This window comes from Cetorhinus maximus, chromosome 11 (assembly GCF_964194155.1).
Source record: "Cetorhinus maximus chromosome 11, sCetMax3.hap1.1, whole genome shotgun sequence".
NCBI lineage: Eukaryota > Metazoa > Chordata > Chondrichthyes > Lamniformes > Cetorhinidae > Cetorhinus > Cetorhinus maximus.
Genome location: NC_135889.1, coordinates 40,174,755 through 40,202,340, shown reverse-complemented (window position 1 = coordinate 40,202,340; position 27,586 = coordinate 40,174,755). Strand labels below are relative to the sequence as shown.

At 44.9% G+C, this 27,586-nt stretch overlaps 1 protein-coding gene across 1 annotated transcript in view; it reads right to left on the bottom strand.

Annotated features, from left to right (window-relative positions):
- The window catches only part of dnah7 (dynein, axonemal, heavy chain 7), a 614,695-nt gene that overhangs the window by 57,254 nt on the left and 529,855 nt on the right, over nucleotides 1-27,586 (bottom strand). Inside the window, exons 60-61 of the mRNA XM_078551851.1 lie at nucleotides 18,450-18,680; nucleotides 8,315-8,467 (exon numbers count right to left, since the gene is read on the bottom strand). Coding sequence (XP_078407977.1) covers nucleotides 8,315-8,467; nucleotides 18,450-18,680 — 384 coding nt within the window. The remainder of the gene's footprint in view (nucleotides 1-8,314; nucleotides 8,468-18,449; nucleotides 18,681-27,586) is intronic.

Here is a 27,586-nt window from a genome sequence, read left to right as displayed (position 1 = left end):
AAAATTAAAAACTTATGAGTCCTTACTATTACCCTCCGATTTTAGGGGAGTACTTGGCTTTAATATGTTTTTTGTCTTTCCCCACACTATCTAGCTAATCTCAAATATTTGACGGATTTTCCTTTCCTGGAATTGTGGAAGAAATAATTTATCAAAGTAAAATACCAGTTCACAGCTATGTATGTTTCAGCCTAACGTGTATTTTTATGATGTTGCTTGAAGTCCCTGCAAAATATTTCCAAATTGTAACTGAACATGTTTAATTGCTCACTGTCACAAGCTTCTGTGTTCATCTAGTATGGAATTTGTACATATGTTCTTGTATACCATTCTACCAAGGAAACGGTGGCAGACTGGCAGGAATGCGTAAGTTGTCCATGCTGATTGAGTAAACAGCATCAACTTGCTCTGTTGTTATTTTCTTTTAAGTGAATTGTTTAGAATTATTAACATTGAAATTTATTTTGTAAATATAATCAATATTTTGCACTATATGATGGATATACTCCTTAAAAATCCACCTTAGCAGGATAGCTTGTTTATTAGTTTATCATTGCAGATATGTGGAATATAATGTGAAATTGGTAGAGCCAAGTTTAATGGGTTGTGAAGAACACCAGTCTCTCAATGCAGCCCACATATGCCATTGACATTGTAGAAAATGACGAGCATCAAAGGTTCTGAAGGACAGTTTAATTTCTTTAAACATTTATCCAGGATTTATTAGCAATACATTTTAAAAATAGACCTAACAGAATTCTTCAGAATGAGCACAAACTATGGCACAAAAAGAACCCGCATTTGATGAATTGCTGAGTGACCATTTTGTGGCTACTTACTGTACTGTAAGTCAGATCACTAATTATTTGAAAACGATAAAACAAGACAAAGGGTGGAATCTTCCCCTCCTTCCATAAGTTCCATGGTGAGATGAGAAAGTCGGAGTGATTCCCGTTGAGGGGCGGGGCGGCCTTTTACACGAGATTGTGCGCTCCCTGCCTCGTTAGTCGTGCATACACGCATTCCGCATTGAATCTTATGGTGGGACGCACATAAAGACAGGTTATCATGTCCGGGCATTATATTTAAAAAACACCTGGACAGGCCTTCACTATCGGGAAGAAGGATGAGGAAGGGAAGGCAGCAAGCTGCAGCTCCCTACTTCAGTGGTGCATCCCTCAAGCATCGCCTGGAGACAGTTCAAGAAAGGCGTTCTTTTTCCCAGGGATGCCCACAGGAGGCATCCAAACTGACCACTGCAGCTTGGGAGTAGGTAGTCAAGGGGTGCAGAGGAGGACCACCCTGCAGTGCAGCAAATGGGTCAACGATCTGTGCCGCTAGGGTAAGTGAACCTTTCACCCTTCCAACCCACCTCACCATTTAGTGAAGTCACAGCCATGGGGTAGAGTGCAGGGTAACTTGTAGGTGCTGCTACTCCCATGCATCTGCTGCCCTTGTCCTCCTCGCTGATAGAGCTTGCAGGGTTGGAGATTGCTGTTCAAGGAGCCTTGGTGACTTACTGCAATGCATCTTATACATGGCACACACTGCTGCAACTCTGTTGGTGGTGAGGGACTGAATGCTGAGGTTGCTGGATGGAATCTCAGTTAAGCAGTCTGCTTTGTCCTGGATGTTGTCCATCTTCCTGAGTGTTCTCGGAGCTGCACTATCCAGGCAACTAGATACTATTTCATCTCATGCCTCACTTGTGCCATGCACATGGTGGTCGGTTTTTGGGGAATCACGAGGTCAGTTACAGATTTAGCAGGCTGAGACCTGCTCATCCATCATATGTGAAGACAATCCATCCCTCTGTCTTTATGCAGGAGAAGGCAGCCCACAACAGGAGGGAGAGAGATAAAACGAGAGGGGGGGGGATACCTGAGTTCAGGCCCCTCATTGCATCCGGACAGCAACCGCCGAGCTGGCAGGGCAGGGCAGTGACCGTGCCTGTGCCGACAGCAAGGTCGGCCTCCCCCAACCCAGACAACCTTGGAAAATTAAGGTGATTGATGAGTGCCAAGTTTATGCCAACCTAGGCAGTCACATAATCTCTCCTCTCTCCATTCTAGGTGCCAGCAGGAAGAGAGTGAGCCCAGCCCCCGTCCCTGAACCCAGCCCCCGCACCTGAGCCCAGCCCCCGCCCCTGAGCCCGCAGCCCACAGGAGACCTCGGAAAAGGATGAGGATGACTTCACACCACTGCAGCCATCACAGCATTCACCTACACTCTCCACCAGCCCAGACACACATTCCTCGATGGGTCGCATATCAAGTTTAGGCTTGGGGTCACAATCTGGCGGTTGCCGTACAGACTTGTGCCCACAGCAGGAGGCGGCACTGACAGCCAAGGTCTCTGGCAGCTGGAGGACTGCTGGAAAAGAGGCCTCTGCTAAGACTGAGTCAGATGATGAGCCTCTGGAAGTGGCCCTGGAGAAGATGCTGGAGTATCAGAGAGTCGAAGGGAAACATCAGACAGCGGTGTCAGAGGCCTGCAACAGAGTGGGATGCCAGGCAGAGGAGTGCATCCAACAACTCTGATGTAGTTGTTCCAAACTACAAGCGCATCGAAGTCTCCACGGGGAGGATGGCGGACGCTATGGAGAACCTGGCCCAGCAGAACACCCAGTTGCACTCCATCTGTTGTAGCCATGGGTAAGCTTTTGCAGTGGCTATGCGAGATGGGGGCAGGGCACCTCGGCCTCCCTCCAGGTGCCCCTTCTCCTCAAGGAGTCAGGGAGGGGCCCTCGCACACCCAAAGGGAGGAGGAGCATCAGGCAGACACCATGGGGGCATCCACCCTGGAATCTCCAAGAGAATCCAAGTATTCCCAATCGCCTCTGCCTATATCCCCATCAGCTTCAGCTGCTCAGGCCAAGAAAGGTGCACCTGTCCCTGAGCAGGAAACCCAAAATAATCCGGGGCCTTCCAGGCTTTGGACCTCCAGAGGATGCTTGCCGAAGTCATCACCGACAACAAGGCAGGGTAGTCAGCAGGCTGCCTCCACCTTAGCTGCGGATGTCGGTGTGCACCTAGACGTAGCGGTAAATTAAGGAAAATTAAGAAGTATTGAATTAGCGCTGGTGGTACAGGTTTTGAATCATTGTATACAGTTTTTGCACTCCCAAATATATGTTATCTTGCACTGACTGGAGGTCTCCTGGATTCATTCTTGCTGCTATTAGTTTTAATGGTTGTGTGCACTCCACCCTTTCCAGTGGGGACCAAGGATGGGTTTCCCCCCCCCTTCCTAATACATGGCTGTGCATGGAGACATCACACTTTGACAAGGGTGATGACTCTCATCTGTGAGAGGTCTTTCACTCCACTGCCCTCAAGACTCTATGGCTAGACCTGGTCACAATGAAGAGACTAATCACATGAGCCCTTATCAGGCAGGTCCATTCCCCCAAGAGGTTGGAGGTTTTGCAGTCACAACTTGGTTGCCATTCATCTGCATGCTCCCTGTAAGAATGCCCCTCCCTCCCTCCCCCCACCTTCTTCCCTAACTCTGCCTGGAGCCGATGGCAAATGGCTCAGAGTGAACAGCAACTTTGCACCTTGCTGGCATCTTGTTGTTGTGAGAAATCTCTGGGCCAGACCTGCTGCCACGTGGCCTTCACCAAATAGTGAGGATTAGCAAATCAAAAACTTGCCATGAACATCGGGAAGAGAAGATCCCAACCTGGTTTCCCGACGTCCGGAAACCGATCTTTTGCTCCCCACCATGTCTTCCACACCCAACTGCCATGAATCCTGCTAATGGTGAAAGGGGAAAATTCCATCCCAAAGTTCTCACACAATTAGAAAATGTTAGCTTCTTAAATTATTAAACCATCATAACAATTGATTAATAACCATGACATCAAACCTGAGTTTTATCTTACCATTAAAAAGTCATTTATTTACCTAACATGGTAGCATAACTGTTCACCAGATGCCAATTTTTATATAGTGTGTATATATTGTTATTTAATACAAGTACCTTGTTTTATTGGCTGGTTAATTTAGATTTTATGGATAGTGTTTAGCCAGGGAGCAACTGTATTTTAATTAGCACATCTTTCAAACCTGAAACTGAAAACAACTGCACAGAATAGATCTTATGATACCTGTAAGTGTTCCCAGATATTAACATACTTGTCAGCTGAAGAGGTGATGGCAGTTAATGTTAAAGGGCAAACATGCCAGTCTACGAATAAACTAAGTTTCTCACTTCATTTGATTCTTGTTCTAAGCTACACTGTACAATGAACTTTGGGATTGAAGTTGCAGAAAGGAAGACAAGACTGGAGCTATCCTGCCTGGTCAACATATTGCACAGTTAAGGCTGCAAAGTGAGGTTTCAGTGAGGGAATATATCATCTGTTCGCCATCCCTGTAGCATAGACATGAACCCAATGAATTTTGGGTTGAAAATGCCCAAGGTGAATTACAAAACTAATGCACACACGGTCTAGTTGATAAGGGCTTCTTAAAACTGATTTACTGTTGTCTTTACATGGAGGTATAAATTGCCTCAAATGAAAATTCGAGCAGGTGTTTGGAATCCAAGGACTGTATGCTTTGTAAAAATTGGAAGAACGTTGAATTTTGGACATTCTCCTGAGTTTTATTTTTAAAGGCTACAAGTTCACTTTGGTCTGTGAGCAAGTTGCTTTTTCCAAGAAATCACATGACTTCAACGAGATAACCAGCAAGACACCTGGTATGATAAGAGTAATTTTGCTTACTTGACTTAACGCAAAAAACTGCTGTTGCCAGGTCCTGGGCTCCTGCTGTTGGCTGAAAGCACCTCGCCTGGGAGAAGTTCTCTCTGAACATTTTATTTAGAATTCAGTGTGTGCCAGGTGAACAAACTGTAATGGAAGACTGTTTCTCTCTCTCTGCCCCTGTATTATCTGTAGTCCAGGCTGAAGTGTTCATGGTCAGCCAGAAAAATCTCGCCTCAGTATAACTCATATAGTGTTCCCTTATGCCAACCTCTGCAAAGGCTTTATTTGTCTTGTCCTTTGTTTAGTGTTTGTGTGTGTATGTGTACGTGTGTCAGGGTTTTTTTAAAGGGGTAAATCGTTACACTTCCGATTACAAATTGTATGTTAACCAGTTTTGCAACTTGTTTTAAAAAAAGGAGTTTTGTTTCATTATAAATCAATTATTCTGAGTTTATTGAAAGAAGCCTGGGGCTGAACTTTCTCCCCATAGGTGGGGGGTTGTGCGGGGGCGGGTGGGAGCGAGCACAAACCCAATCGGCAGCCCCGATCAGGTGCGCGCCAATTAAGGCCTGCCCAGTGTGACACGCACCCGGAAGCGCTGTGCATTCCCTGTGCAGGCGGGGGGGATTCCCTGAGTCGGGGCCTGTGCTCTTCCGCACGTGTGCAAAAGAGCACAGAAATCTCCCTGAGGCACCTCTGTGCTTCAGGGAGATTAGTTTGAGTTCTGGAAAATTTACTAGAGGTGAAAAAAAATTTTAAGGACATGTCCCCTCATATGAAACTGTCACATGAGCTGGGACATGTCCATTAATTTTTTCAAAATTTTTAATTTAATTAATAAACCCTTCATGAAACCTCATTCCACACGTGGATAAGGTTTCATGAAAAATGCGAAGGCCGCTTGGGGTCTTCACCTGCCCGCCAACCTTAAGGTTGGACGGGCAGCGTTCTTAACAACTTTAATTACTTAGGCTTTTGACAGATCGGCGGGCACGCAGCCAACATGGCTGCATGCCTGTCGAACTCACAATCTAAATGACATTTTACGCATCAGCGAGTGGGCCCCGCCCCCAGCTCGCCGACAGGAAAATTCTTCCCCTGGTTAAAGTTGCTTTCTTTCTGTGTCTAGCAGTAGTGAAGGCAAACAATTGGCCATTTTGCTGAGTAAATTAAAAATTTATTTTTAATACTTATGCTGCGACCTGTAGAGTAGTGGGGTTAGAGAAACTGCGCACACCTCCAATCCCGGTCGTAACACAGGCTTTAAGTATAGGAGAGGAATTACAGAATAAAGTTTCCCTTTCTAATAGCACGGAGAAAAATCAGAAGCAGTGAAACACCATAAGAAATTTACATTTCTGGCATCATCAAAATTCCAGGAATAATTTCCCATCTTAAATATTGGCAGGCTGTGACAATGTTTCATTGTGCCCTCCCACAATTCATAAATTATACATCTAGGGCTAAAAATTCATCTGCGCCATTTTTTGGGTAGACAAATTTTGTGTCATACTAGCCTCGATATGAATGGGAATCGAGTTCTCATGACCCGAAATGCTAACTCTGTTTCTCTCTCCACAGATGCTGCCAGGCCTGCTGAATATTTCCAGCATTTTCTGTTTTGATTTCAATCTGAATGAGTATGGGGAAGCTGCAAATCATGGCCCTGCATCCAAAAATCATGGTGATTTTATTTCATGTTCCAAATATTTCATTAACTTTAGAATTAAATGTGTCAATTGCTGTTCAATACTGCTCAATACTTCAATATCAAAATATATAAATTGCAGGTACCGTAGGTATGGAAATATATTCCTACATAGCAATGGTTCTTACTGAGACTGTACAGAGGGTCATGACTAAGCCTTCCAGAGTGCCCATTTTATTCTTTTAGCAATTTCAGGATTTGGACCCATCTCTAGTTGTCCTTGAGATGGTATCATAATCTCTGTGGTGAAGGTGTTCCAAAAATGCTGTTATATTTGCAGTTCCATGATTTTGATCCAGCCACAATGAAGGAATGGCAATATCGATATCTGTCCATGTCAGGATGGCTTGTGATTTAAAAGTCAACTTGAAGGTGATGGTGGTCCTATACCCCAACTGCTCTTGTAACACCAGGTGGTGGGTGTCATAAGTTTGACAGATGCTGACAAAAAAGTCTGAGTGAGTTGCTGCAATGCATCCAGTAGGTGGTACACACTGCTCCTTCTTACACTGGTGATGGAGTAGTTGGATGTTTAAGCTAGTACATGAGGTGCCAATCAAACTATTGCTTTGTCCTGGATGTCGTCAAACTTCTTGGATGTTGTTGCAGTTATACCCAACCAAGCAAATAGAGAGTACATCATCTCACCTATGACATGTGCCTTGTAGGTGGTGGAGAGACTTTGGTGAAGTCAGGAAGTGAGTCTCAGAATACTCAACCTGCTCTAGCAAACATAGCATTTATATGTTTGATCCAGTTTAGTTCTGGTCAATGGTCAAAACCCCCACCCTCTACCCACAGACAGCTGATGGTGCGTGTCTTAGTGATGGTAATGCCATTGAATGTCAAAGAGAGGTGATTAGGCACTCTCTTATTAAAGATGGTCATTACCTATCAATTAAGTTGCATGAATGTTACTCGTCACTTCTTAGCCCAAGCCTAGATGTTTTCCAAGGCTTGCTGCTGACATGAACTGCTTCAATAGCTGAGGAATTATCAATGCAGCTGAACATGGTGCAATCATCAGTGAACAGTTCCACTTGTGATATTATGATGGAGGGAAGAGGGAAGGTTACTGATGAAGCAGCTGAACATAGCTGGGCCTAGAATGTCCAGGTCTTAACTTCTCTGGGCCTTTCATAGCCCATATATAGCTCTATAGGTTATCCCAAATTATCTTTAGGTTCCCCCAGACCAACTCAAGTTAGTTATAGGAACCTTCCTAAAACTGAAGGCAGTCTCCTTAGAATCTTTAAGAGATGTGGCAACAGGCAGGGCAGGTTGCTGTTTTGTATATTGATAATAAACTAGTTTTGCAATAAACAATAGATATGCAATGTTGTAAATGCTCATTGGTATTTGGAGGAGTGCTTGAAATGAAGTCATAACTGAATTCTGATGCACTAAGGAGTAAAGATGTATTTTTTTGCCAATACCTTTAAAAAAGATTGAATTTTAGTGCTTGTTTGTTAGTTTTTCCAGCCATTGTCTTCATTTGCATATTTTGAATCCTTTTGATTGAGCTTTATTTTGAAGATTTTCATTTGGCCAATATGTCTTCCATCTTATAGACCTCAACAGGATGTGTGTTCATATTCATGATGCACCATCTGTCTAATGTAAATTAAATTGAAATGTGCCAAGTTGACACACATGGTTGTGTTGTGAGAGCTGCCTCAATTGTATATTGTATGCATTACTGAGCAAATTACTGTGCATAACAGATGCACAAATGAACTGATTATGCCCTTACATCTATTAACTAAAATTAAGCCAATAAAAGCTAATAATTTTTATTGTGATGTTAATTTTCAAATGATTAGTATCACAAGAGATTGGATGATAGATGGCAGGTTACTAAAAGCAAGTCATTAGAGAGCAAAAGCACTCACCTGTAAGAATTTCAGTCTGACTAAGAAGTCATGCATGTAGCTGCCAAGTGGCTTGAGACTAGGGTACGATTTATTCATCCACATTCCTGGGATCTTTCCTGTCAGCATACTCTTCACCACCTCTTCCAGTTCAGCAGACATCACCACCAGTCCCTAAAAAATTGCCCATATATAAAATGTCAAATTAATAAGATTTTGTACCAACATTTAACAGAAGTGAAGACAGCACTTACTCTCTGAGGTTTAGAAGAATGAGAGCTGATCTCATTGAAACAGACAAGATTTTGAAGCAGCTTGACACATTCAAAACTTGTTTCTCCTGGTTGGGGAATCTTGAACACAGACACAGCCTCAAGATAAAGGGTCGATCATTTAGGACTGAGATAAGGAAACATTTATTCACTCAGAGGGCTGTGAGTCTTTGGAATTCTCTACCCCAGGGGGTTTTAGATGCTCCATCATTAAATATATTCAGGGTAGAGATAGATAGATTTTGTGTCTCTCAGGGAATCAAGGGACATGGGGAGCAGGGGGAAAAGTGGAGTTGAGGCAGTAGTTCAGCCATGATCTTACTGAATGGCAGGACTGGCACAAAGGCCCATATGGTCTGCTCCTTATTTCTTATTTTGTAGATAGTCACATAAAGTTTCCATTCATTGTACATAGTAAAGCAGGAACATAAGAACTTGGCCATTCAACCACTCAAGCCTGTTCCCCCATTTAATTAGATCATGGCTGATCTGAATGTTAACTCCATCAATCCACCTTGGTTCAGTTATCCTTAATAATCTTGCAACAAAAATCTACCAAATTCAATTTTGATTGATTTCAGACATCACCAAATGAAGAAAGATAATATCCAAAAGTAAAATACATCGGTATCAAATAGCTGGCAAGCAAACCAGTATCAAACGTAGCACTCTGCATCCCTTTAGAACCAACGGGGGAGGTCAAGAGGGGGATCCTAAGCAGCCCAGGCTCTTCATAAATTTTGCTCTGACTTGAGCCCTGGAGAGGGTACTCCAGTTTGACTGAACACAGCGTTGGTCACCGAGTTGCAACCCATTGTTCACAAGATGGATCACTGCCAGAGATAAAGCTGAAATCACTGCAATGGAGTAATCTCTGGCCGATGGTTTCATGTTTAGGACAAAGGAAAAATATTCCAAATATCACTTGCTATGATAGGTAGGAAACCATGTGCAACATTTGCTGGGATGTTGCTTAATAAACACAATTCCAATACAATTGCTTCTGCTACAACTAACATTTTAAGTAATAATGTGAGAAATAAGGGAGACAGACATTCAAGCACTGGGGCAATGCAGTGAAGAGCCATGAATTTGATTCAGAGATTTGGGTTATGAGGAGAGACTGGAGAGATTTAGGTTCATCAATCTGAAAAGGATACATCTGAGAAGTGATCTCATAGTGTATAAGACAATAAATGGTATGGAAAAGGTTATTCTGGAATATTACCTCAAAACAAACAATGTGAGTAGGACAGTAGGATAAGTAGACAGAGGTTCAAACTACTGAAAGTTAACTTTGGGTCGATGTCAGGTTCTTCAGGCAGAGAATAATCAATACTTAGGAAGACTTCTTCTAGGCAGAGTGATATGATAAAAACTAGGAATAATTTAGGAAACAGCTAGAAACAGCAATGCTCTTGTAGTCACAATATTTATATGGCTGGTCCAGTTCAGTTTCTGGTCAGTGGTAACCCCCAGGACTTCGATAGTGAGGGATGCAGCGATGGTAATGACATTGAATGTCAAGGGGAGATGGTTACATTCTTTCTTGTTGAAGATGCTTATTGCTTGGCACTTGTGTGGCATGAACGTTACTTGTCACTTATCAGCCCAAGCCTGATTGTTGTCCAGGTTTTGCTGCTTATGGACGTGGACTACCTCAGTATCTGAGGAATCACGAACAGTGCAGAATATTATGCAATCATCAGCGAACATCCTCATTTCTGACTTTATGATGGAGGGAAGGTCAATGATGAAGCAGCTGAAGATTGTTGGGCATTGGACACTACCCTGAAGAACTCCTGCAGTGATGCCCTGTGACTGAGATGATTGACCTCCGACAACCACAGCGGTCTTCCTTTCTGCTAGGTATGACTCCAACCAATGGAGAGTTTTCCCTGATTCCCATTGATTTCAGTTTTGCTAAGGCTCCTTGATGCCACACTTGGTCAAATTATGCCTTAATGTCAAGGGCAGTCACTCTCACCTCACCCCTGGAGTTCAGCTCTTTCATCCATACTTAGACCAAGGCTGTAATAAGATCAGGAGCTCAATGGCCCTGGTGAACCAAACTGAGCATCAGAGCAGGTTATTGCTGAGTAAGTAAGTGCCGTTTGAGAGCACTGTCACCGACCCCATCCATCACTTTGCCGATATCCTCTATCACGGAGGTCTTAGACAACAGGACATGAGAGAGCCTGGACAAACCGCTAACTCCTGACGAACCGACTAAGGCCCTTGAGTCCTTCAAGAAGTGTAAAACTCCCGGAAGCCACAGCTTACTGGCTGACTTGTATTTGGCTCTGCCGGACTGGATTGGTCCAGACCTGCTAGAAATGTACGAGAGTACGCTCCTGGCTGGCAGCATGTCAGAATCCAGGAGGAAAGGCATCATCACCCTCATCTACAAACAGAAGGGGGAAAGGGAAGAAATTAGAAATTGGTGACCCATTTCACTGTTGAATGCGGACTATAAGATTCAGTCCAAGGTAATCGCCAATCGGGTCAAGTCTGCTCTGGAGTTGGCGATCCACCCTGACCAGACCTGCGCTGTACCCGGCAGGAAGATCTCTGACAGCCTTGGACTACGCAGGGATATGATTCCCTATGTGCAGGACAGGGGTGTGGACACCTGCCTCATTAGCCTGGATCAGGAGAAGGCCTTTGACAGAATATCACACACCTACATGGTGGATGTGCTCCCCAAAATTGGGTTTGGGGAGGGAATCCACAACTGAATCCAACTGCTCTACACTAACATCAGTAGCGCAGTTTCAATCAATAGGTGGGAATCAGAAAGCTTTCCAATTAAATCGGGAATCAGGCAGGGCTGCCCTCTCTCCCCTGTCCTGTTTGTGCGTTGCATAGAACCCTTTGCTGAGTCCATCAGGAAGGATCCGAGCATAAGAGGAGTGACGATTCCAGGCAGTGGAGGCACTCAGGTCAAAACCTCCCTATACATTGACGATGTTGTCGTCTTCTGCTCTGTTGGTGAGCAGACTGATCAACATCTGCGACCAGTTCGAACTGGCCTCGGGAACCAAGGTAAATCATGGCAAGAGCGAGGCCATGTTCTTTGAGAACTGGGCTAACCGATCCTTTGTCCCCTTCACCGTTAGGTCAGATGGCCTGAAGGTGCTGGGGATATGGTTCGGAGGGAGAGCATGCGTTAGAAATTGGAAGGAGTGAGTGGCTATGGTGGAAAGGAAACTAGGCATGTGGGAGCGATGCTCCCTCTCCATTGTGGGTAATAACCTAGTCATCAGGTGTGTGAGGCCCTCTCGCTGTTGCTGTACGTGGCGCAGGTCTGGCCCATTCCACACTCCTATGCGATGGCAACCACCCGAGCCATCTTTCACATTATCTGGAGGTCGAAAGTGGATTGTGTTCACAGGGATGCAATCACAAGCCTCTAGATAAAAGGGGAAAAAATGAGCCCCAATATCGCCCTCATCCTGATGGCCACCTTTATGTGCGGTTGCATCAAGCTGTGCATACCCTAGGTATGCAAACACCAAGTGTCACTACGTGCTGAAGTTCTACCTGTCCCCGATGTTGCGGAGGATGGGTCTGGCCACACTGCCGGGGAACACTCCAAGTAGTTGGACCTTGCCGTGCCACCTGTCCCTTGTGGAAAGATTTATGCAGAGAAACACCTTTGACCACAAGTCCATCAGGCAGTGGTTGGCACATAACATCCTAGAGGCCCAGCAGGAAAAGAAGATGGTGGATCCTGTCGGATGGTTCCCTGAGCAGACTGTCAAAGTCATTTGGCAGAATGCCTCATCGCCAGAACTTTCCAACAAGCACCAAGATGTAGCTTGGTTTGTGGTGAGAAAGGCCCTCCCTATCAGAGCCTTCCTACATGCCAGGAGTCTCACCCCCTCTGCACGTTGCACTCGAGGTGGCTGAGGTGGGGATGAGACCGTTGTTCACCGCCTTGTGGAATGTGCCTTTGCAAAGAAGGACAGAGAGATGCAGTGGTTTTTGTCAAGATTCATCCTGAGCAGTGCTGTGACACAGGACCCTGTGCTCTATGGGTTATTCCTGGGGGGACACACTGAGACAAACATCAGCTGCAGCTGGAGGATCATCAACTCAGTGAAAGGCGCTCTTTGGTCTGCCCGAAACTTGTTGGTCTTCCAGTGCAAAGAATTGTCCCCGACCGAGTGTTGCAGACTGGCACATTCCAAGGTCCAGGACTACGTGCTGCGGGGCGCACTAAAGCTTGGGGCAATCACTGCAAAGGCGCAATGGGGAAGGGTCGCAGTCTAAGACATTTCTGCCATAGTGCACTGGGGGGAAAGAATTGTATAGACCCCTCGGGCTGTACGACTCACAATGAATGTACGTAGTGAATACTAAATGTATTACAATTGTACTGAAGCACCTCAGAGTGCAACATGATGTATGTTGATAACTCCAATACCATTGCACTGTCTGACTGTAATGACCGTAATGAAATGACTACAATATTCATTGATTGTATTGATGCACCTTGTGATCCATGTGCAAAAGTTGAATATGATTGCACTTTTTGTGATGGACATTTAGAAATGTTTTGCAATACTCTTTCAGATATTTTATGAATAAAATTTATTTTTCCAAAAAAAATGATTGAGAGTTGATTGATGGGAATTGGCCAAGTTAAATTTGTCCTGTTTTTTGTGAACTGGACATACCTGGGCAATTTTCCACATTGCTGGGTAGATGCCAGTGTTGCAGTTGTACTGGAACAGGTTGGCTAGGGATGGGGCTGGTTCTGGAACACAAGTCTTCAGTACTGTTACCAGATTATTGTCAGGGCCCATAGCCTTTGCAGTATCTAGTATTCAACCATTTCTAGATGTCACATGGAGTGAATCGAATTGGCTGAAGGCTGGCATCTGTGTTGCTGGGGACCTCAGGAGGAGGCCAAGATGGATCAGCCACTCATCATTTCTGGCTGTAGATTGTTGCAAATGCTTTAGCCTTGTCTTTTGCACTGATGTGCTCGACTCCCCATCACTGAGAATGGGGATACTTGTGGATCCTCCTCTTCCAGTCAGTTGTTTAATTGTTCACTATCACTCACAACGGGATGTGGCAGAGCTGCAGAGCTTAGGTCTGATCCTTTGGCTGTGCTATCATTTAGCTCTGTCTTTCACATGCTGCTTCCATTGTTTGGCATGCAAGTAGTCCCGTGTTGTAGCTTCACCAGGTTGACACCTTTTTAGGTATGTCCGGTGCTGCTCCTGTCATGCCCTCCTGCACTCTTCATTGAACTAGGGTTGATCCTGGCTTGATGATAATGGTATAGTGGGGGATATACCGGGCCATGAGGTTACAGATTGTGGTTGAATAAGCTGCTGCTTATAATCCACAGTGCCTCATGGGTGTCCAGTTTTGAGCTGCTAGATCTCTTTGAAATCTATCCCATTTAACACGATGGTAGTGCCACACAACACGATGGAGAGTATCCTCAATATGAAGACGAGACTTCGTCTTCACAAGGACTGTGCTGTGGTCACTCCTACCAATCCTGTCATGGACAGATGCATCTGCGACAGGTAGATTAGTGAGCATGAGGTCAAGTAGGCTTTTTCCCTCTCGTTGGTACCCTCTCAGCACTGTGTGCCCTCAGGCTTATCAGCTCATAATTGTGCTGATGGGTCCGCAACTAGAGGTCTATCATCTGGGTATAACATTGCACTTCCCCTTGCCAGACCTCAGAATTTAATTGAAACACTTCCTGCACTGTACCCATGGCCTGCTGACCACATTCCAGATGTTTGCCTCCTGAGCCACCTTCATTTATGCCTGTTTTGTCTGGCTGATTGGCCTCTTTCTGCCACTGTATGGAAACAGGATGCTCCTCTGGGTCACCACTGCCTATAATAGCACCTCCAGGGAATTGTAGGTAAATCATGGGGCCACAAATTCACGGGTGCATGCCATGCTGCTGCTCCACTGCATTCCAGTCTTTGACATTGGCCAGCATGCTTGCATTCAGAATCATGGCAGCTGGGTGCTCACCACGTCAACGTGCTAGCTCCTCAAAGTGTCCGTCACGCCTAATTGGATGTCGGTCGTGCCAGTGGGCAACTAATTGGTTGTATTCTTCAAAATAGCATTTTATGTCCAGCAGCAACATGGAGCAAGGTCGAGACCCAGAAACGGGGTCAAGGTCCTAACCCTGGAATGAAAATTTAGCCCAATGATTCAGTTCCCCAAAGAAATGCAGCAGGTCACACATTCCCAGTGATTCACCATGTGCTGATCCCAGTTCTAAATTACCCTCCAAGGTATGTGAAGTGCCTGTAACTGAGCTGATGGCTGTGAGTGTTAGAGCATAAGATGGGGCCTTTACATTGGTGCTGTGCTGTTTCTCTCATTCCTCCTACTGGGGCTCCTGTTGCTGGGGCATCTGCAGTTCCTGGGTGTCTGAAAGCAAGAACTCAGAAAAGGGAGGTTGGAGTGAAGAAAGGTAGGGGGCGGGGGTCAATAGAAAGCAAGAGGTCCACCATACCAAACAGCAGGAAGAGGGTGTGCTGGGAGTTGAGAAGAGGCATAAGGCAGGAAGATGTTGTCTCCTCAATGTTCTGAGCAATGCTGGATGCCACGCCACCTCCTCCATTAGGTTCAGGGGATGTGGGTGTCCTTGAACCCCACCGGTTCTGCTCGCTCCCTTTTATTGAGTGCTAGTTTAAGCTGCAAGAGAGAGGTGATGTGCATGCCACACTTGAATAGCTGGAGGCATGTGAAGCCAACAAGAATTGGGTGTGAGGCTGGCAGCATTGATAAGAGGGTGAGGATGAGGTAACATATCTGGATGTTAGGTGTGAATCTGAATATGTGGGAGTTCTGCTGGGTAAGTTATCAGGGTGTCGTGTATTAAGCAGTGTGTGGGCTTGGTGGTGCGGTGGGTATAAGGCGTCATGTGGAGATGCATTTGCTGATGAAAGAAAACTAGATGAGCACTTGAGAGAAATAAACTTGCAAGGCTACAGGGATACAGCGGAGGAATGGGAGTGATTGGATTGCTCTATAGCCAACAGGCATTGACTCAATGGGCCAAATGGCCTTCTTTTGTGCCGTAATGACTCAATGGCCTTGACCATCCACATGAGGTCATTAGACTTCTGCGGCACTGTTGTCAAGTCCTTCGGTCCCGACTCTGAACATTAATCCCTCCGAGTATCTGCTTCCGCTCCTTTCTGGGTATGGTCCCTGAGGGCCTCCTGGCATTTTGCGGTATCATAGTGTCTCTTCTTCTGTCCATCTCCACCAGTAATACCTTTAGCATCACATTCATCACTCTGGAATCCTCTGTCTGCCTTGGCGCTCACTTTGCAGCAATATTTTTGTGCAGCTTTCCTTTAAGGTACAGCCTGCCTCTACCACATGGTTGACAAACAACACAGCTGGGGCCCTCTGTTGGCAGCTTGGAGGAGCATACAGCAGCACAGGAGGACTCAAGTAAAAACGACAATCACGCAGATAATGTGGACTCACAAAAGTTGCCAGTTACGAATCATGATCGCAGCACCTAAAAACCAGGGCATTACAATTTTTAGCCTTGGGAACTCATTCTCCATAAGGCTGGAGAATCTGACTCAATCTAAATTTTTAAGACATGGGCCGAGATTTTACAGCTCTGTTGTGGCGGACTTGCCACAGGAGAATCAGCGGCCCAGCCAAAAGTCCATTGACTATCGGCGGGACCGGATGATCCCAGCAGCAGGCAGGGGCAGAAAATCCCACTCTCAAATAGATAAGATTTTTGTTAGTTAACAGTATTAAGCAATGTAGAGCACTGCAGATAAATGGAGGATGGATAGATCGATAGATTGATGGGTGGATGAAAACAAAATGTATGTATCTCCCATGATGTAAGGTTTAAAGAAATAATGAAATATATTTTTGTGTAATTTTATTCCATTATCTTATTGCCTGAATAATAAAAAATATGCAAGAAATTTGAAAATGCAAAACTATTTTTCAATCTAGCACATGCAAAGGTACACACAAGCAGAGACCCATAAATATACATTTTGCCAATGAATAGGTTTTGTCTATGAATAGGATTTGCAAAGAACAAGCATCAGCATGTTTCCAAAAATCAAAATGTAAGTGATCCAGTTCTCCAGGCGGCTAATCAGATTGGCAATTTTGCTGAATTATACCTATTTCTGTCAAAAGCATTAGTTCCATCATGTCAGAAATTGGTTAAAAATACTTTTGAGTTTGAAATTTTTCCACTACAAAATAAATTTGGGAAATATATTTTCTAGCATTGCAATTCATTAAAAATCTATTAAAAGACTTATGTCAAAGTGAATGATCAATGTAAAGCTTAGTTTGATCTTATTTTCACATAATCTACTGTTAAATGTTGAAATCTTTTGTTCCTGATCTTCTGTCTTCTAACCACTGTGGCTCTAGAAAGCTTAATTAAAACTTTTGGACTCATACCTTTGAAACCAAAAGTATGAAACCACTGTTTCAGGAGATCAATTGTGTACTCAAAGATGGTGGCTCTAGTTGTACTTCAGCTCTGTGGACTTGCTGGAGTTACGGAGAGCGTCAGACACCATTTGTGGAGGGGATAGATCTTGAGCTCCTTAACATGACAGGTAGAATAGAGGGTGGATAGTTGGCTGACACAGAATGAATGCATCACATCATTTACTGGAAATGTGGCAAAGTTCTGTTTTATTCTGTGGCACTGATTACTAATCAGTTGAGCACCAATGGAATGAAATTGTTCCCTGTTAAACCATTTTTTGCAAAGGATGAAAGTTCAACATCAACTCAAGTTCAAAATTCATTTCAGGCGAAGACATGAGGGGATGAAGCTGAGGTCTTTGATGAGGAAGGATCGAAGAAGAGTGAGATTGGAAGGTGGGATAGGGTCAGAAGAAAGTGAAGAGAAGAGAGATCATGAGAGGCATTAGATTCTAAGAGTCATTGAAACTTGGGGCAGAATTTATGGGTGCGATGGAGATCTTGCTCACAAGTTGGAGAACTGGTGGGAACTTTGTGTCACTTCTCCCTGGGAGGTCTGACGCAATTACCCAGTAGCCAGGCACTTATCTTAGCGGCCCCCCTCCCGATGCTGGGTGCAGAGTACCTGTGAATGAGGGACCCTCCCCCACAGCCTGCAAGGCTACTGGCAAATCTCCTATCAATCACTGGCAGAATGAGAACCTTAAGTGGCTACTTAAGAGCCTCAACTGGCCCCCAAGTGGGATGGCCGCCCTACACCCTTCCTGCCCAGAGCTTGATTGGAGGGAGTCAGGAAAGTGGTGGAGTCCTCATCCTGCACCTTCCTGCCCAATCAAATGCCGGCCCTCGCCTCTGAAGTCGCCTTGGTTGGGGGGCAGGGGCAGGCATTAAATTCTGCCCTTGCAATCACTGCCATCTTAAAGGAAGTTTTCTGTTAAAGCAATTAATGAGACAATAATAAAATGAAACTGAAGACTAGGACATGTGAGTAAAATGGGCTGCTGCTGCTGACGAGAAAGGCTGAGAACATACATGTGGCTATGCATGGTGGAGACAATGGATCTCATGAAGTGAAAAGAGCATTGATTAGAGTAATTCTGAATATCTCAATCATGGGTGGATCAGAAACAGATAGAATGGAATTCAAGCTGGAATCTAAATAAATTAGTCAGATCTGGGTCTATCTGAAAATGTTCACTGTGTCAGCTTCTCCACTCTTTTCATTAACCCAAATCTAACTCCTCGAGGGTAGAGCCAGAATGAAAAGCTACCGTCTTTTAAAAAAAAAGATACCCATTTCAATTAGTGACATTGAATAAGTCCATCACATGGAAAGTACCAGACAGAAATCTTTTGGCCAAAGTTTATAACCCAGTCTTATGACCATGAACACCAACCTTAATAGCTTTTTGTATGTTGATGCAGGACTCCCTAATTGTTCTGAGCAGGATATTAAAACGACCCATCTCTTGCACCAGCACAGTGTTCATGCTCTGGTTATATGTAGTTGGATACTTCCTCATAGCAGCCTCAATATCAAAGTCTGCTGGCACTCTACTGAGGATATCAGTTGACACCTCAAAAACAATTTCATCAGTTGATTTTCCAGCCCCACCAGTGGATCGAGACTATAAAAACAAACAAAATATGGGTCATCAAATATTGCTCATCTTGTGAATGATGATAGAAGGCATATAGTGGTAGATAATCCTGGAAAGCATCACAAAATTTTATTCAATCAAATAAATTAGATACCTTATAAAACTACCAAAGCAAAGCTTGAGCAGTTTAACTTTCTCTGAATTGCACGGTGCATCTTTTAACTGAATCCCCAATGATATAAAAAGTTAACTTTGACATGCTTCCTGTAGGAGTAACTTCAGCAAGATAAGTTTATACGGACAGTATCCATTATAACTTAATAACTGTGGAGAAAAGCATTCATTATGGAAATATAAAAAGGGCTACACATATGACTTTGAAATGGGGCGGAAGTATATCAACCTGCACTGACCCAATGATGCCTCAGCCCTCTAATCGTGATTCACCTGAACTCTGAATTTGTCCTTAACTCCCTATGTGCAACTACACACACACTTCCTGTCCACAAATCTTGTTTTCTGTTATGATTTTTGCTCATGCTTTTCTGTCACGTTTACGATCATAAATGACAATGCCAAAATTTCTCAAATTTGCCAGACTAACTCTCACAATGTAGCTACAGGCATTAGTTTTATATGTAGAATGAGCCTCTGAAGTGTGAATCCCAACTCTGCTGCCAACATTTATAAAGAAAAAATTGATCAAATCTGACTGTGGACAATGCCATGAGAAATTTACTAGCAGCTAAATATTTTACTATTACTAGAAACTTCAGTATTTTTCACATTTTCAGAAGCATTTTAGTTTCAGTGTAGGTTGTAACCATTTTCTAATGTCACCATGGCAGACTTTTAATAAATTATTACTTGAAATACCTGTCATGTATACACCTGAACATTAAGTTACAGCATTAACTCTGTTACAACGCTCCGACCTTCCAAACTTTTGGTTCACTGTCAGCCACATGGTATAATGTAGAATATGCCCAGTTGCTGTCAAGCACAGTGTTATAATCAAAGTAGACTTTGTATTCCATCAAACAATTATGCTAAATCTCAGGGTTAACACAAATGGCAAGACACCAAAATAACCTGTATTTTTTTATCTACTGTGTATTAAAGGCTATTCATCCACACATTATTTTGAAGCCAGAAGATAGCTTTTGTTTTCATTGTAGGTGAACAATAATCAATAATTTGTTTGCTGACCATGCTCCCTTAAAAGCAAGAGATTCTATTATGATTTGCAAAAAACCTTGCGATTAATAAACAAACATGAATCTGTTTCAATCAATAGCTCCGCCTTATACCTATTCTGCTTTATAGTATTTAATGTAGGATCGATGAGGACAACTTAATTTCATTTTTTCTCTGGTTCTCCTGCCATGTGAAATGCCACAACAGAAATGTTTCATGTTTCTAACGAACCATGATTGTTCAGCTTGCAGTCATTCAATGTTTATTGAGGGATAACTATTTTAACAGAAATTAACAGTCAGTGCCTATATCTGTTATTTTGTAACCAGCCAAAATTTCACAGAAAGTGTGATTAGGCATTACAATAAATTGTATCCACAGATGTAAAAACAGATAAAAGTACATATGTACATGATAATACAATGTACACATAGATCCACATATCTAACAAATGCTACAAATACAATTGTATATGTGAGATGTACATTTCTCAAATAGGTGTCCAAGTTCATTGAAAGTAAATTACACATCAACACTTGTATGTGACAAATTAAAACATATATGCACATGGAAGTTTCCAGTGTTGGTATCCTTTCCAATGGTTTTGCCTGCTACAACCATCTGAAATGATCTGAAATGTTGTATTGTCAGTTGAAACATACGTCACTAGCAACAATAACAATGTTGATATATGCATAGTGCAAATACAGCTTTTTAGCTACTGCAGAAAGATTATTGGAGAATTCAAAACACTTAGCAATAAAGGTACAACAATTATTAGGCCAATCAATCACTATTCAGTTATAGTAATTTATACATTGTTTCATATACATGCAGAACTAACCATCACAAAGCACTTTTATTTTACTGTAAAATGGATAACAATTACAAACAGTGTTGCAACCTGATTCAGCTATCTGTTTCTCTTATATTTTTTAATGAAGAAATAATGAGACATTTGACCCATTTTGGAAAATAAGTCACAATCAGAGGCCTGTTAATTCTCGTTCCTTTATTGCTAGATTATAAAATATAAACTTTCACTTGTGTTATACAATATTCTTTTTAGGTGCAGATTTGTGTACATGAACTCATTCTTCTAACCCAATAAGAAGAAAATTATTGTTCCTATTTTGTTGTAGAAGATACCCATTATAATCGTAATGAGAAAAGCACTCTGACTTCCATCAAATTCATAGATTCCGGCTGACGTGCAGATAGCATAGCCCGCACGTCAGTGCGTAAAATTACATGCTCTGACGTCGCGCAGGCATGCCAACGTCAGCGGGCGCTATCACGATATTTCGGTGGGCGGGCGAGATCAGTTCGCCCGCCATTAATTGAAGGGCTCGTTAAGCCCCTTAACTTGCCAATTGTGTACGATTTTGAGGGGCCCGTGCGAATTTGGGTCAGCGCATGGGCCCAACGGGAAGGCGGGTAGGAGATTATTGAAGAAAACTTTTGCAATGTCGGGATATGTGGACTCAGAGGGGTTGTTCATGTTTTTCACGAAGTTATAATTGATGAAAGTGTTAAAGACATACCTGTGTGATTGTTAATAGTTCTCATCGATGTCCAAGAGGTTTTTGTGTAAAGTGAAAGCATTCTGCAGAAAGAATTCTTTTTCGGCCTTGCAGATTTTCAGAGGCCTCCATTTAGCCTGGGGCTATGGGTTCTGACCTCTCCAGTGGAGGCATCTCCCCTGAAGAGGAAGGGAGGGATAGAATCAGGAGGAGGCCAGGACTGGACAATCAGCCTCCAAGGGAGGCACCTTTGAGTGTCCAAGTGCAGGCACAAGGCGCGCAGGGCCAAGAGGTTGTCCAAGGTGGAAGGGGCCGCAGACGACGCCACTATCCTGCTGCCAGGGTATACAGGCGGCGAAGCAGGTACCTCAATATGACTGAGGTGCAGTGCCGAAGGAGCCTCAGACTCCAAGGGAGACAGTCAACTATATCTGTCAGATGATTGGCCCTGAGATCTCCCCCAACTATGTGGGAGGACACCCCATGCCAGCGGCTCTGAAGCTCACAGTTGCCTTCCACTTCCATGCCTCTGGCTCCTTCCAGGGCTCGGTGGGTGATCTTTGCGGTGTCTCCCAATCAGCTGTCTACACTTGTGTCAAGCAGGTTACAGACGCTCTGTTCAGACGGGTATTCACCTTTATCCACTTCCGCTGCGACCACGCAAGCAAGGCACAGCGAACCAGAGGCTTCACAGCCATTGCTGGCTTCCCCCGCGTCCAGGGTACAATAGACTGTACACATGTTGCCATCAAGTCGCCAGCAGGTGAGCCTAGTGCCTTCATCAACATGAAGGGCTTCCACTCCATGAACATGCAGATAGTGTGTGATCACAGGATGCAGATTTTACAAGTCTGTGCAAGGTTCCCAGGCAGCACCCATGACGCCTACATTCTCAGACACTCTCAGGTGCCGGGGCTCTGCAGTGCTCCGGCTCGGCTAGATAGTTGGCTGCTGGGTGACAAGGGCTATCCCCTGCAAAGTGGCTCATGTCGCCAGCACGCCGTCCAAGAACAGAAGCTGAGCAGCGCTACAGTAGGAGCCAGGGCGCCACAAGGGCTGTGGTGGAGAGAGCCATTGGTCTTGTCAAGATGCGCTTCTGTTGCCTGCACCGCTCAGGGGGCACACTTCAGTACCCCCCAGATCATGTCTCTCTGATTGTGGTAGTCTGCTGCGCCCTGTACAATCTTGCGCTGAAAAGGGGGGATGCAATTGACGATGAAGACCTTGACGCCCTGGATGAGGCTGCACATGATGAATCCAGCAGTGCCGCAGAGGATGAGGAAGTACAGGGCGATGATGAGAGCTACAACGACGACCCGCATTTACACCAAGGAGGCAGGGACACCCGGGACAATTTAATCCAAAGAACCTTCAACTAGCTCCACACACATGGATCAGCAGGAACAGCATTGCCTGGAACTTCCACACGTGGCACTTAGGTGCTACCTCTTCCACCTGATCAGCTGCAAATAAGGCCATAGTACAGAAACATCAATCTCCACTCTAACACTCATGATAATTATGTGAACATGAAAAAAGCACCACAATGAAAAGACACTCAGCCATCGTAACAAAGGTGGACTTTATTTGTCCACAATTAAAGCCCACATGATTATTCGACAATGTTACAAAAAGGGGTCCCTATTCGAAGGCCAACACAAAATCACCAGTGACATACCCGGGGAGTGCCTAAGGTGCCTTATGTTTTGCTTTCTGGGTGCTACGTCTAGGTGCCGCCCCATTGCTCGGAGTGGCTTGTGAGGCAGCCTGCTGACTCTGCTGTCCTATTGGCCTCGATGACCTTGGCGGGCATCCTCTGGCCCGTGGAGCCTGTGATGGCCCTGCCTGGGAGGGAGTGGTTAGCTCCTGAACTGGCACCTCCCCAGTTGTCACAGCCTCAGTGGAAGCTACATTGACTGGCAGAGGGGCGGAGGAGCTGCTGCCCTCATCCGGAGCACCATGAGAGGAGCTCGCAGCGACGACAGGCAGCTGCTGCGCCGAAGTGAAGTCTAAATCTACCTCCCTGCTCACCACAGATGCATGGGTACCGAGTGCCGGCGCTTGGTGTCCAAAATATCTCCCACAATGGAAAACACCACCTGTGGCCAGAACCTCATGGCACTCAACTTAGATGAATGCCACCAAGTTACTCATCCCTGCTCCAAGGGGAATTGTTGCCTTCTGGCCACCCAGTCTATGCCCCTCCTTACAGAATGAAGAGCAAAAATATGACCTCTCAATCTCCTGAGTTCGATGGAAAATGATACAACTGTTTGAAATGTTTCTTCAGCCGCGCAACTATCCAGGCAACAATGCATCCACATCAGATGCCTCTGCACATTCCCCACTCCTCTGGTTCTTTACAAGCCATGTGCCAATCATGAGGCCAGCTAACCAGCCTGTTTGCATGTGCATTTAATGCTTGGGGCCCGTCTTGACTCATTTGGACCTCACCAATGTTCTTCTTTTAAGGGTCTTTAAGGGTGAGTTACTAATGAGGATGGGGGGGAAAGGGCGTGCCCACCACCAGTCCTCAGGTGCTCCCGGGCATTGTGGTTACTTTTTGCCTGCAAAACACATAAGAGGATTAATTGGGGCAGGTCGCTCATGTACTCTGCACACACATGCACCCACAGTGGGCTGTCTGAGGCCTCCAGCTGTTCACACTACTAATGATGAGTCCCCAGACAGCTGGTCCCAGACAGCTGGTCCCAAACCCCTCCCACAATGGTCCCCTTGGACACATTCGATGTCCATCACTTTGAATAGCACATGGGTCCTAGCGCCCATAAAAAGGAGGATCAAATAGGTGCAGCGCCGATGCTAGCAGATGGGACTTGCCCAAAAGACCTTGAGGCACCCCTTGAACCATGTCATTACCAACAATATGATATGTGTTGGAGTTCTGAGTATGTGTCTACTGGCCTCCCCTGCAGCTTACCCCCAAACTACTCAAATGCCACAGAAACCAACATATGCTGCGCAGAAAGCCCTTCTTCTCCTCAACCACTAAGGCTGATGTAAGCATTGTCAGTACCCATTTGCCCACCAAGCGTGCGACAGATGCCCTATGCAGTAACAACAGCCATACATGGTGGGGGTGGTGGGAGCAAAGGCTAAGGCTGCCTTCTGCCTCAAATAACCCAGACAGACATGGTACTCACCCGTCCGGAGCGCAGCAAATCATTGAATCTTTTCCTGCACTGTGTGCCAGTGCGTCTGACGTCATCATGGGCACTTACAGTCTCGCCCACCTCCTCCCACACCTGGCTGGTAACATGGGGGGCCCTCCACCTCCCATCCTCGGGATACAGAACATCACGTCACTGGCCCACCTCTTCCAGGAGGACAGCAAGGCATGCATCCGAGAATCTGGGTGCACAGTGGCCCCCCGCTGGCCTCTCCTGCAGCCTGCCCCCCCTCCTCCTCCACCTCCTCCTCCTCCTCTGCCCTCCTTGGAGCATTTCTGCCTCTCTGAGTGGCCATGGTGCACTGCTTCAAGCAGGCTGCCTGGCCACTCTTTAAACAAGCTGCCGGCTCCCCATTGGAACCGGCAGTCTGAGGCCACCCCCTCCCGCCCGCGGAAAATGGCGGCGCGGCCCGTTTCACCAGTGGCAATCGGCCGCCCGACCGGCAAACGGAAAATTCTGCCCATATTTTCATTCACAACCTTTTAAACAGTAATCAGTTGAAGAGGAGATTCTAGTTTCATAACAAAATAACAACTTTTACAATGTTCATAGATAATACTTAGTGAAACATGGGCATTTTGGAATAAAATAATTCACATGCAATGAAAATTAAACAACAACACAAAGTTAAAAAGACTTAACTAACCAACACAGCAATTGCCTCAAATTTCTAAACTGACCTGAGATTCTATAACTGTATTTATTAAGTTTCAGCCCTGGCTCAGTTGTAATACTCTTGCCTCTGAATCAGAGGTTGTAAATTCAAGTCCTACTCCGGAGACTAGAACACAAAATTAAGGCGAATGCTTCAGTACAGCACTAAGTGCTACACCATCAGATATGCCATTTTTCAGATGAGATGTTAAACTGAGGTCTCATTTGACTTCTCAGGTAGATGTGAAAGATTCAAGTAAATTACATAAAAATTGCTACACGGGCCTGAATTTTTCGGATGGTGGGATCTTGCTTCCCGCCATCGAAGAGTCGGTGAAAAGCACATCCCCGTCAACTCCAAGTGCCCCACAGCCATTTCACGCTTGAAAGAGCATTAATTGGCTGTAGGCGGGACTTCCGCTGCTCACCCAGGAGGAAGTCCCGCCTTAGAGAGCTGATGGCAATCAGATGTGAAGGATCGCAAGCTTAACCAACTCATATGTTCCAATGCACCTTCATCCCCTACCCTTCCCTTTGACTCATTCTCTTCGAATCTCACCCATTGCTGTGTATTCATGATATCTTTTGAGCTTCCCCTTTCTGACACTAAATGATCTGTCCTCAGCTAAGGCCTCAGCTTCATTCCCGTTTGCTCCTACCAATGAGTTTTGAGTTCTCAGGGATCCTGAGCTCTTCTCCCATTGCCTCCACTTCTTACACTCACTTCTTTGGTAAGGGGTCTTCCTCCCGCTTAGAGGATCCTTTTACCCATTTCTAATTGTCCCCCTCCACCTGGACAGGCCCTCTGGCTGCTTACCCTCTCTAGGTCTTTACACTGAGAACTGCTGACCTGCCATTGGCCATCTTGCTTTCTCTGACCTCCTCACTCACTCCAACCTATCTCCTTCTGAACTTGAAGGACTCCGAACTCTCAGGTCCAACCCTAACATCATCATCAAACTTGCTGACAAAGGTGGAGCCATTGTGTCTGGCCTATATCTAGCACAGGCCAAATGTCAACTTACCGACACTACCTCCTACCTCCCATCCTTGACCATGACCCCACTACTGCCTATTCAGGACTGTCACTGAACTCAACTCCACTGGAGACCTTCTTTCCACAGCCTCCAGCCTCAGACTTCCAACCTCAAACAGCCCATTTCTACCTCCTTCCCAAAATCCATAAAGAGGGCCTTGGTTGACCTATTGTTTTAGCCTGTTCATGGCCCACTGGATTGATTATTTTGACTATTCTTTTTTCCTCTTGTCCAGCTCTTCCTACGAACAGACGTGATTCTTTCAATGCCCTACATCATTTCATGGATGTCCGGCAGATGTCCAACCCCTCTGCACCCCTATCCTCAATGGGGGCAGTCTGAGATCTCTCTGCTTTTTCCTCGAACAGAGACCCAACCAGTCCCCATGCACCATCAGCCTCCTCAGCTTGGCTGTACTTGTTTTCACATTGAATAACTTCGCCTTTAACTCCACTCCCTTCCCCCAAATAAAAGGTGCTGTTATGGGTACCACATGGGTCCTAGCTATACCTGCCTTTTTGAGGGATATGTGGAACATTCCTTATTCCAGTCCTACCTGGGTCCCCTCCCTCATCTGTTTTTCCAGTATGTTGATGACTATATCAATGTCACTTCCTGCTCTTGCCATGAACTGGAAAATTTCAGGCCTTCTGTTCTAATTTCAACCCTCCTCTCACCTTCACCTTTTCCATCTCTTCCCTTTCCTTCCCTTCCTTGACTTCTCTGACTCCACTTCTGGAGATAAGCTATCAACGCGTATTCACTACATGCCCACAGACTCCCACAGCTACCTTGACTACACTTCCTCACATCCTGCTTCCTGTAAGAATGCCATTCCTTTCCCCCAGTTTCTCTGGCTCCATTGCATAAGTTCAAATGATGCAACCATGTATACCAACAATTCTGTCTTCCTATTTCCTCAACTGAGCATTCCCTCCAGGAGGGCCCTCCACCATGTCTGACTTATTGCATGCACTTCTACTCTCATCCCTTACCCTCCCTCCCAGAACCATGATAGGGTTCCCTTGTTCTCACTTTCCACTCCACCAGCCTCTGTATCCAACAGATCACCTCTACCATGATTTTCTTTTATTTCTTTTCGTTTAACTACCTACTTAATCTATCCTTAAATGTTGGCATGATCTTTGCTCCAGTATTCCTCAGCCTCACAACACTCTATGTTAAGAATCATCTTCTTCCTTTTACTGAAATCCCTTATGTTTAATCTGATGTCTACATCCTCTTGTTCTAGACCTCTTAACTACTGGAAACAGTTTGTTTCTATCAACGCTGTGTCATTCCTTCATTATTTGAAACAATAACGTTTATTG